Source organism: Lynx rufus, unplaced genomic scaffold (assembly GCF_022079265.1).
Source record: "Lynx rufus isolate CCGP_SWC_20201006 ecotype Redwood Valley unplaced genomic scaffold, mLynRuf1.p SCAF_4, whole genome shotgun sequence".
Taxonomy (NCBI): Eukaryota; Metazoa; Chordata; class Mammalia; order Carnivora; family Felidae; genus Lynx; species Lynx rufus.
The window spans coordinates 5,134,283-5,145,966 of record NW_025814856.1 but is presented as its reverse complement, the minus strand read 5'-3'; the positions used below and the strand labels follow the sequence as shown (position 1 = coordinate 5,145,966).

The 11,684-nt window shown below is 51.5% G+C and overlaps 1 protein-coding gene across 1 annotated transcript in view; it reads right to left on the bottom strand.

Annotated features, from left to right (window-relative positions):
• Window positions 1–620: 620 nt before the first annotated feature.
• ELAVL1 (ELAV like RNA binding protein 1) overlaps window positions 621–11,684 on the bottom strand; it is a 42,404-nt gene continuing 31,340 nt past the window's right edge. The window contains exons 5-6 of the mRNA XM_047094973.1: window positions 8,432–8,657; window positions 621–5,683 (exon numbers count right to left, since the gene is read on the bottom strand). Of these exons, the coding sequence (XP_046950929.1) occupies window positions 5,359–5,683; window positions 8,432–8,657 (551 nt within the window). The 3' untranslated portion in view covers window positions 621–5,358. The remainder of the gene's footprint in view (window positions 5,684–8,431; window positions 8,658–11,684) is intronic.

Genomic DNA, 11,684 nt, shown 5'->3' with positions numbered 1-11,684 from the left:
AAGGAGATTAGTGTCAGAACGGCCACAGGGAGGGGATGGACAGGCAACGCCCAGGGACAACACAAGGAGGCCCACAAACCTTTGAGAGAAGCGCTGGAGAAGAGAGGCCCCGGGTCTCGCAGGGGAGGGGGCGGGCTGGTGAGTGCATCCAGGGAAGGGGCACACCCTGGCAGAGGCAGCGGGCGGTGGGGGAAAGCCGGTCACACAGTCCGGGGCCTTCCCCTCTCTCCCCCCCCGGGGCGGGGCTGTCCCAGGGTTCTGTGGCCTGGCACACAGGGGACAGCCTGGCAGGAGGCCGCCCTCGCTCACCTAGGCGGGAGGAAGTCACCCGCAGCCCCGGCCGGCGCCTCGCTCAGCTTGGCCGCTAACGATCACACACCATCACCCCCACACCACCACGTCTCAACGAGCCCACTTCGTTTATTACCAAAATAGCACAGAATTCCAGTCATGGTTAACATACAGCGTTTAACACGAACCTGATCCCTGCGGAAAGGTCGAAGTATTCGGACAGTCGAGTCACTGGGAAGCGTAAGCAACACCCCAACCCGATTATCGCTCCGTACTCCAAAAAATACGCTTTGAGAGCTTTGGAAGCTGAATTAAAATGTCTACACAGCTATGAACAATTGTTTAATAAAACGTTTTCATGTTTCCATTACATGTAAATATATCAATTTGGCATCTCTATAAAAACTCTGAAAATGGTGCAAAAGTGTCACTCTCTTCGAGAAAGCGGTTGACAGAAAATAGTCACACTTCACTAAAATTTTGAAAAACGGTCTTCTTTCAAAGCTTCCTTATTAAGCTGAAATCTGGATTATCAAAATCTAGGTTTGCTTTTTCCTCCTAGAACACTAAAGAACATTTATTCACAAGGATAAAAAGGCAAATGGGGAGAGGGAGAACTGAGAAGGGCTTTGTTTTTGTTTTTGTTTTTTGTTTTTCCCTGAAAATAATAAAAAAAAGAGCTAGTTACATAAACATTCCTCAAAAGAACACAAGGGGATTCGTTTTATTGGTGGCTTTTGGACAGCAGTGTCATACTTTATTGAAAACAAACCCATGTAAAAACAAAGTTAAAAGGAAAGATGGTACCTGAAAAATAAATTATTTCATATAAAACAAATCAATAACTTAAAACACGCTAATATACAAAACGTCTGCCCGTCTACTGCACAACACGGGAGCCAGCTGGTCAAGCGCCCCGCCCCCCAGAGCAAGTCACTGTAAACGCAACGTTACATGGTAAAGAGGCGGCCCCGCCCAGCGGACGAGCCTGGTCTCCTGGCGGAATGCAACACAATCCTCGCAAAGCCGCTGCTCGAACCATCCGTGAGCCTAACTTGGGTCCCTGCGGTGCCCTACGAGTAACTTGTTGGGTTTTTTGTTTGTTTGTTTGTAATGACCAAGCGGGAAACGAAAAACTATGTCCCCAAAAGGCTGTGGGAAAATATGCGATACAATCATTAGAAGTCAGAGGCAAATGAAAAGGTTGGGAGATGTGAACCTTACAGGGGGGCTGTGGCGGGGAGGGCGGGTGTCCGGGGTTCAGGGTCTATCTACGGCTATTGCAAGCGAGGGTCAGTTATCAATGCCACTCAACGGCAAGCACTTGGGACTTGAGTTGGGGGCCGGGCCTGGGAATCTGACGGGCAGCGGGAGGTGTTTCCTGAGGAGCTGCCTCAGGTCCCAGAGGTGCCAGAGGTCCTGGGAAGGCGGGAAGGGTTTCAGGGGGAGGGCTGGGGAAGATAGACCTTTGGCAGCTTATTCTTTCTCTCATCCAACCCAGGGAGGCTGCAAAAAGCACAGAGAAATAAAGCCAGGCTGGATCAGATGTGAAAACACAACAGCTAGGTGACGTTAACTTTGATTTTCAAGTCCGACAGCAGACTTGGGGGTCGGTCAACAGTCCTAGCGTGGGAGCAAACCAGGACAAGTTATTGCCAGGAACTGTCTTCAGGTTCATCGACTTGTCTGATCCAGCAGGGACCGCCCCCTGCCCGGCTGCCAGCTCAGAGAGCTCCCTACAGCAGCACGGTCCAGACCCTGCGCGCTGGGTTTCCAGCACTAACGCCAAGCGCAGACTCTCAAAGGTTAAGGCAGCTGCCCTTGGCAAAGGGAAAAGACTCACCTTCGGGGAACAAAGAAGGTGGAGCCCACACAGCACCATCTGCCCACAGGCCAGGAAAGCCCGTCTTGCAGCTATTCTAGCAAGATGGTGGCAGTCGGGGGGGGGGGGGCAGGGGGCGGGGAAGGGGAAGGGGAACCCAGTCACAGGGCGTGCGACTAGAGGCACAGCCAGCGTAGAAAACCACAGCTTGGCATATTACAATGAAAAACTAAAGAAGGGCAGAGCCAGAGCGTAAAAAGTGAGTAATTCAACTGGAACCAGGTTCACAAATCTGGGAGCTTCTCAGCAAACAACTATCAGGGGAAGTTCCGCAGGCCAAAAGAAAATTCTATCAAAGCCTCTTTGGTGTTTGTGTACCAAACCAAACTTTCGATAAATTAACATCATCTACTCTTTATTCTTTTTCATCAAAATTCCCAAATAAAAGGAGAGCACTCATTTTGCGAAATACAAATGTGATAGATCTATGTAAAAAATTTTTTTAAAAAACAGTTTCTTTTGGCTCCTGACTTTTAAAAAAATGGGATCTTCCTTTTGCAAACAAGCCTGAGGAAGATCTAATGGGACTTTTCGGACACAGGGCCAACATCTGGTACCTCGATGGGAGTGACAATTGCTTTTCAGGGTTAAGTCACATGTCAAAAGTGAAATCCTTCCACACAACTTGCAAAGTAACACTCCCAAAGAAATGCACTGGGGTTTTAGCTAGAAGGCTGTTTAAAGAGTGGAGACCACGTAAAAGGACAATTTTACCCCTTGGGCCGCTTTCAAAGGCTCATTTCCTCCTCCTCCTCCTCCTCCTCCTCCTCCTCCTCCTCCTCCTCCTCAGTGCCAACATCAGAATAATCGATATGGTCCAGATAACAGGGAGGGGAGGGAAATGCCAGTGCTGGCTTCGAGCCCACTGTCTTTCACAGTTTACGCTTCCGACGGGAATCTGAGTAAGAAATCCAACACTAGTGAGGGCAGGCAGGAATGTGTGTCAAGGAAGAGACCGAAGGGTCACTTTCAGAATTGGGAATCTCACCTTCGCAGAGAAGATGCTTGGCCCAAGGCTAGCGCAACCTGAAAGGCATATTCTTCCAGGAAAACATCCCGGTCTGTGGTGAAGGGCGCTCTGGGGTGGACAGAGTGGGGACCCACTCTGTGTCAAATCCAGACAAATGGGCCTCGGTTCTGGGTTCCAGAAGGGGGCACGTAAGCTGGCTTTGACTCAGGGTCTGGAAACTTCTGCTGGGGGTGAGATGGGGCAGGGGGAGGTCCTCCGTGGCACGTGGCCAACTCATGAGAAGGCCTCAAGGTATGCACTTGGCCCTTCTGTGGGAAGAGAACACGGCAACATCTCAAGTTGGGGAGGACGATGCAAGCGGTCGGCAGGCCCTCAACGGAGTCTGAGGGAAACGGGGAGCCTCAAACTGTCCGGGGGCTTCTCAGAACACTGACCTGCTCTGGAGAAGGCTGTGCCCAATTTTTTCCACTTAATAAATAAATAAATAAATACATACATAAATAAATAAATAGGTAGGTAGGCAGGTAGATAAATAGATAGATAATGCCGCAATTCCATGATACCGATCAATGAAAACTGCCCACTGGTACCCGTTTTTAGCCTTTTGTAGAGACTAAAAACTGCTGGTACTGAGTTCCCCTGTTTCTGGTCCTCTCTAAACACCAGACAGTTATGAAAGTCAGCTCACACTCCTGAGGTGCCTGGAGATCTGGCCCTGCCCCTTCTCAGGCTCACTCTCTGCCTCTCCCTACCGGCTCCCCCGTTTTAAAACTAAGTGCCATCTGTGACTGTGCACTCCTGCGTCACAGATGTGCAAATGCTTGGTCTCCAGGCAAGTTTTTGTTTCTTAAGGACTTATAAATCCTCCCTGAATGCTGGCCATCTGTACCTTACCTAGCCAAAAAGAAAGAAAAGGTAAAATAAAAAACAAAACAAAATTCGAGCAAAACAAAATCAAATTTAATGGTCTTAAATGCAAAAGTAAAAACAAACAAAAAACACAAAAAAGCAAAAGAAAATTAACAGAACAGAACAACCCAAAATGTCAAGGCAGTTATGAAGAGAACTTGGGAGGGTTAATCTTTAAAACTACAAATCAAAGGGGTATTTCTCTCGTTGTTGTTAATAGATAACTGGCAAGAAGTAAGTACTTTTCTGCTGAGTGTTCATACGAAAGCAAAGTTTCAAAACAAAATCTGACTAAAATAGAAAACAAAACAAAACAAAACAAAGTCTAGCGCTCACGAGAAGGGATGCGAGAAATACAATGCTCAAATGTTTCTGGGGTCGTAAAATATGGAGCGGTCTTCCGCACCTGCGCCGTGTGAAATGCTCTGGGGGACTGGCGAAACGATGGGGAACGCCGGTGTCCGATGTGCGGGGCACCGTGCATGCCGTGTGTGGACAGAAATGCGGGATGTCAGGGTAGCAACACATCCTCGGGCGTGCCGGGAGCTAGGTCTGACTGGGGAATATACTGGAGTTTCCCGGAAACTCTTTGGTCCGTTCCCACTGGCGCCTGGGCTTTAGGAGACCTGTTCGAGTCCTTCCGTGGAGGGCCCAACGTGCGGCCCCCCTTCCCCAGCGGCGGCCCCCCCCCACAAAGGCGGGCACCCCTGCAGGGCCCGGGGCTGAGGGAGCAGGAGGTGGCGATGGCACCTGCTCGGGAAAGCAATTTCCCGTCAACCAAAAGCAGAAATCGCTTAAAAATGGTGAAGCGGCTGAGGAAAGCACACACTCAGCATCTGTCTAACATCTTTAGTCTGGAAACTAGAACTAAAAGGTCAGGTCTTTTTTTTTTTGGTTTTTTTTTTTTCCTTTTTCTGTTTTTTTTTTTTTGTTTTTTTTTTTTTTTAAATCCAGTTTGTGGAGACACCGAATGAAATGAGTGTTAGACAGTCTTAGAGGGTAAAGCATGCTTCAGGTTCACCACCGTCCCGAGGGACTGGTGAGTCAATGCAGTCTACTTAGATTTCTGTTTAATATATATTTTAAAGGAAATAACTTAAGAAACTTAAATTGGTCTAACATTGTGGGATTTCAAACATTTGAACATGTCGGTTGCATCCCCGAGTATAAAAACCTCTTCACTTCTCATTTAGACTAGGACAAACACTTGTGAAAATTGGCGCAAAATGAGTTGTACACTAACAAAAAAGTTTCAACTTCTTCACTCTTAATTATCTATTCCGTACAAAAAAAAAGCATGAGCGAGTTATTTGTGGGACTTGTTGGTTTTGAAGGAAACCTGTAAGATTTTGTCCCCCAGGCGGTAGCCGTTCAGACTTGCTATGGCCATGGCGGCTTCTTCATAGTTTGTCATGGTCACAAAGCCAAAGCCTTTGCACTTGTTGGTGTTGAAGTCGCGAATCACTTTCACATTGGTGACCGCCCCAAAGGGGCCAAACATCTGCCAGAGGATCCCCTCATCGGCGTCCTGCCCGAGGTTGTAGATGAAGATGCACCAGCCCGAAGACGCGTTGCTCGGGACATTGACACCAGAAAGCCCACTCATGTGATCTACACCCATAGGGGAGAACCTAGCAAACAGAGAGCACAGCATGCAGGTCAAGGTCATGCAGGCCGGCGCGCCCCCATCCGTCACGGGCAGGAATTCAGCATGGGGGGAGGGGGCTCCCTGCACTACAGACCACGGACCCTGGGGAGAGACACCTGTTGCCCACAGAGGGTCAGAGCCTCGACCAGCTTCCCTGGGAGCCACGCTCCCTCCAGTACCTTCCATCACTGGGGGAGGGGGTGGGGGGAGTCCCAGGCTTCCCTAGCTGAATGACAGAAGCTTCTCCGCGTCCTCTTGGGTGTTGTTCCACCCTCGGACCTCCCTGGAGGAGGCTCGATCCTCATACTCTATGCCTCCATACGTGTGTACATCAGGGAGTGGGGGGCAGGATTTTTTTCCTTTTCTTTCTCCAAATTTTCTATCTTGCCCTCATCTTGGCTGCCCCTGCTGGAGGGTCCCAGGCGAGCACACCCCTTGAAGGGCCACCGCAGGGCACAGGGAATTCCTTCCCACAGCTCCAGGCGACCTTCCGCTGCTGGCTCATGGCATCCCAGAAGCAATGCCTGCGGCCTGCAGGTCTGCCAAGCTGTACCAAAAGTGTGGGCCTCTTTCCAAAGCAACGCTTCCAGCTGCATAAAAAATAAGCCTTCTACAAATGTGTGGCCACTGCAGTAGAACTAAGGGAGAAGACAAAATCGTTACTGAAGCCACACAGCCCTCTGAAAGGCTTCGGAAATTAAAAAGTAATGGCCTTAGGATCGGCTTAAGACTACCCAAGTGTGACAGAGCGTCTGGGGGGCCGCACTGTGCAAGAAACAAGAAACATGACCTGCTCTAAAATAAAACCAGGCTTCGCGCTGTGGGGCTGACCCAGGGGTAAGCAGGTGCTTTCAAGGGCCATCAACAGATTCATTCTTTTGACGGACATAACAACAAGACGGACCGACCAGCTCCCCAGGTGCAGCCCACTTATCCAGGGGATCTCTTCAAGGCAGGTAGGGAAGAATCAAGACACATCACTGGCCATGGCTTTGAATGTACGGGAGGAATTTTAAACAGCTTGCATCAGAAGGTCGGAGTTGGTTCAATGACTCCAGTGGCTTGTTAGTGGTCTCGACTCAACAGGGACCACAGTGGCACTGAAGGGGGTGGGTAAAGACACCCTTGTATCTGTGTGACATTAAGCCAAGCTGGTTTTCAATAAAAACTGGAAAGACGTTCTGACTTTAACGGACCTGTCCCCCCCTCCAGTTTTGTGGGAAACCAAATGTGGGTCCGAGTTAAACTAGCTAACCCGAATCGTCACGTACCTGTTATACTGAAAATAACCTGAAGTCTTACCTTACTATTTTCTATCGATGTGATTCTCATTCCTATTAATTATTGTTAGTTGGTTTCTCCCCTGCTAACTGGAGCTGATTTCTTTCATCCTGGCTGCAGTGAAACCTACCTCCCATTCTTTTCTCTGATGTACAAAGGAGACCTGAGCCCTTCTTGAGTATTTGGGGGGGGGGGGGGGTCTTTCCTGCTGTGAGATGCAGACTGCACACTCTCCCCTCGGCTGGGCCTCTCTCCCTCTTGCTCTCATCTTAGTCCTCCTTCCAGTGGCCAGTCTTTCCTCACACCTTTCCTGCCATCCTTGCTTCCCTCTGTCTCTCCTCGCGGTGAGCCTCTAATTGTCAAGACCCCTTTCCTGCCTGGCCAGCAGTGTTGGCTGCTCTGGTCCCCTTTCTTTTCTGTTCCTCCTTCCTGTGACCAAAGTCCCCCCTCCTCCCGTACCCTCTTCCCTGCTTGTCCAGTCTGGTTACTGGGAACCTGCTGGACGCTGCCATCCACACGTCCCGCCTGACCAGCAGTGACACAGACTATGTCAGCTGGCCTTCAAACATGGATTTACCTCACTTCCATCCCAAGACGCTTCCCCGGCCTTTGTCTTTAAACTAGAAAAGCCAATGAGGGAAGGCTAGCTTTGGAACCTGAGCCGAGTTGAGAACTCTGCGTTGCTAGACGCTGAAGACAGTGCCTCCCCAGGGGGCCTCTGTGCAGGGTTTTGCCCAATCTCTCCAAGACAGAGATGGGAAACCAGCAAAGTCGCAGAGATAAAGATCCCTAACATGCCTCACGCCACTGATGGAGGTTTTGACAAAAACAAAAACCAAGTGGCCTGGAAATCGGGACTGCCACTGCTTGTGAGGCAGAACACGCCCGATTTTGGAACCCAAGTTCCTGACCCTCATCGTCTCTGTTCTCCTAGAGCCTGGCAACTGGAGTCATTTTCAGTCTGGAAAGACGAGGGAATGTCAGAAAACCTTTCGCCTCCAGGACAGGGCTTTTAAAACAGAAGCCGTGTGATATTTAGAGATGCAGGTGAGCGCCCAGGTAGGTGAGTGAGAGGGCTGGCTACCTGAGGGCTGGGAGCAGGGGCTGCGCGCCGAGGAGGAGGGCAGCTCTCCCCTACGCACACCCGAGGCTGCATCTTCTGGCTGCTACACTCATGGCCCCGAGCTCCGGCCACTGAACACCGGGCCCTGGGGCGCTACGTACTCTGCCCCCGGGGGCGGGGGGCTGGCTGGAGACGGAACCACCTTTTGGATTCCACTTCAGGCAATACTCGGATGGACATAAACGCCTTTCACACAGACACCTTCCGATGGGGGCAGGGGCGTGAAGACACAGTGATTCTGGGCGCGGCTTTCTGACCAGCCGGTGGACCCGGCCGGGCCCGCGGTGGGAAGAGCTGGGTTGATGAGAGCGCCGCCTCCCGACCCACCTGAATCTCTGCGCCTGGTGGTGAACGGGGCCTCCGAACCGTCTGGCCGGCGAGTGGTAGAGCTGGGAGAGCAGCGCCATGTTTTTGTTCTGGTTGGGGTTGGCTGCAAACTTCACTGTAATGGGCTCGGAGGAACCTGGGGGTTTATGACCATTGAAACTGGTAATTGCCTCTTCTGCTTCCGAACGTTTGTCAAACCGGATAAACGCAACCCCTCTGGACAAACCTTTTTAACAAACCAACAAAAACGGAGTTAGGGGAGAAAATACAAGGAATTTTAAAACTGAAAAGCAAAAGCGAAGTCAGTCAGCTATGGTTTCAAATCAGGTAACGAGGCAAACAAAAATGAAGCCTAAACATGGAAATGAACGAATGAACTTAAAAAAAAAAAAAAAAAAAAACAAAACAATGACCTGCAAGATTAAGCTTTCAGACGTCCTTCTGAGTTGAAGCAGCAACTACACAGCCTCAGTGCCAACAGACATTCTGGTGACAGATGTCCCAGACAGACACCCCAGCCTCTTACAAAAAAAAAACATGCTGGAGGAGAGGACACCCTCCATCGCTCTCAGCGCCCACCAGGTAGGGTCTGCAGGGTTCTCCCTGTGCTCCGGGGCCCCGCGGCCTGCCCTGTGAACAAGGAGTGACGGTGGCTCGTGTAGCCCAGCCAGGCCTTTGTAGGCTGTCCCCGCCCAGGCCGGCCTGACAGAGTCCCTGCTCACTCAGCCTTTACCATCCCCAGAGGGGACAGAGTCCAGTGAACAAGCCTCGGCCCACAGCCCTCTCCTCCTCCTGCCCTCACCTCACTCACCTTTGGGATGTTCCATTGTTAATGTCCTAGGACTGCCTAGAATCGAGTGAAGCCCCTCGCTCTCCCCCAGAAAACTGCTCAGGTGCACACAGTGGTGCTGCCACCTGCCTGCAGACTCCCCGCAGGTTAAGACTCCCTGCCTGGGGCCCACACCAAACCTGTCCTTGTTCCCGAGTGGGAAGGGCCGGGGCCCCCTGCCGTGGTGTCCAGCTGCCTCATAGACCGAGCCACCTGCAGTCAAGCCCTGGGTCCCTGCTGTAACCCAATCTCTCGACAGAGCAAGAATGTGGACCGGGACCAGGCTGCCTGAGATCCAAGGCCCTGCTGAAGGTCTGGCCAGCCCAGCATGGGTTCGAGACCCGCACAAACCGGGCAGAAGAGGGGTTTGGCCATCCTCCACCCTAATCCATCCATGTTCTAGGCCTGGGAGGAACGATGACAACTGTCCCCTGCAGAACTAGACGAACAGGGTGGGGCTGTGGAAGAGGCCTGGCTCCTTCTCCTGGGGAGAATAGGGGTCAGGTGGGAAGATCAAAATGCAGTGGAGAGGTGACAGCCGAGGGCAAGTCCTGGATGTGCCCTCGTGGGGGGACTGTAGCAGACAGCCCTATCCTGCACATTCTCATCCGGACTGTCAGTTATAGCCTGCCTGGGGTCACGTTTCCTTCTGTAGACAAAGGCCTTCGGCTCCCAGTGCATGACAATTACCAAAGCAGGACAGCCCAGGATCTGGGGGGTCACCAGCTAAGTGAGCACACCAGATGCCCCCCCCCAAGCAGCTTCATCTCCCACACCTTTCTTTACCCCTTCCCAGAGTCCCACCAAGTGCCCCATGATGGGCACAGGATGTGGGTCTCCCCAGCTGGCCCAAGGGCTGCAGAGGGGCACAGAGAGGCTCAGGCATGCCAGGTGGGATGCTGAAGTGACCAGTGTCACGGTGAGAGGCATGGCCGCCCACTGTGCACCTAGAATCCCATGCCTGGGCCTGGGCCTGGGCCCCATTCAAGCAAGTAGACAGCAGTCAGGGAGCCTCGGGCCAAGGAATCTCGGTCTACAACTGTAACGCACACTGGACACTCCATGGTGAGTCCAAAAGCACGTATCCCAGCTCACCCAACTGGGAACCTGCCCCTCCTGGTCTCCCCCCAGTACAGTGCCCTGGGAGGGCACACAGCTGCCCCCAGTGGCTTCAAGGCTGCCTCCATCTGGGCTCCACGATCGTTTAAATATATATAAATTTGAAATTCACCAAAGACACTCATTGAATTCATGAGATCCAACCTGACAATTCACATGTGTGCCAAGAAAATTCTAGAGCCTCAACTCATTTTCAATTTCAGTTCAGAAGGAACACCTAAAAACACACACTCAACACACACTGTTTTTATTTACTCTTGAACAGCATGAATGGCACCTTTGACAGACAGACGCCTGAACGGGTATTTAACTTCAGGCAAAACACTGACAGCTGTCTCTGGCTGGCTCTGGCAGGAAGCTGCCCTCGGGGAGAAGGTTCCATCCTAGTGATAAGGACCTTGAGATGGAACAGAGGAAAAGTGTATGTGTGGTGTGGTTTCCCTGTTTGGTTTTGTAAAATGACTTTCAAATGGAAACCGCCCAAGTGAAACGAAGACAACCCAAGAGAGAAAATGTCAGCGTGAGGGAGAACATGTTCACTAAATGATCTGATGAGTAGACACCCTTTGAAGGGGGCCCGTGGTGGTGTTTTTTTCCCCTCTGTTTTTAGAATCAAGAGCAGAGGTCAATCAATGGCATGATCTCCAGATGAGTAACCTACAAGGTTCACAATTAAAACAGGTAAGAAAACAAAATTTAAAAATTAAGTTCTGTCAGCCGTTAAGTTTTTCCAAGAGCGATGCCCCATCCCTTTAATGCTACAAGGCACATCATATGGAAGCAAACTGGACCCGCACACCCGCCAGCATTGCTAGTCTCTGCCCTCGTCCCCTGGGACTCCTTGGGTCCCAGCAGAGAAGCCCCGCTGGTGGCCCCCTCTGGAGCAGAGGACAGAATGGAAGTCCACAGTCCTGGGGGTCCACCGTTCTAACTCCCCAATTCAACACCCCAGGCCTGGACAGGGAGCCCCAGGGACTCCCTCACATCTCCCCTCCTTCTGGCCCTCACAAAGATTCTGAAGACAGTCCCTCTGCTGTTCAGCAGAGGCTGGCGGGACGCCTGAGAGAGCCGCCACTCGGAGTTCCTGGCTGAGCCCGGGGGGCAATCCTGGTGTCTAAGAGACACCAGTCCTACAGAGGGAAAGGAGACCAAATGCCCCACAAATGGCTGAGGGGAACTGTCTGCATAAGTGACCTCCCTCAGGGTGGTGAGAGCCGCTGGGGAAAGCTAGATGTCCGGGGTGGGGGTGTTCCTGGAGACAGCCAGCTCCACTCAGTCATGCTGGGCTGGACAGAGACAAGTAGA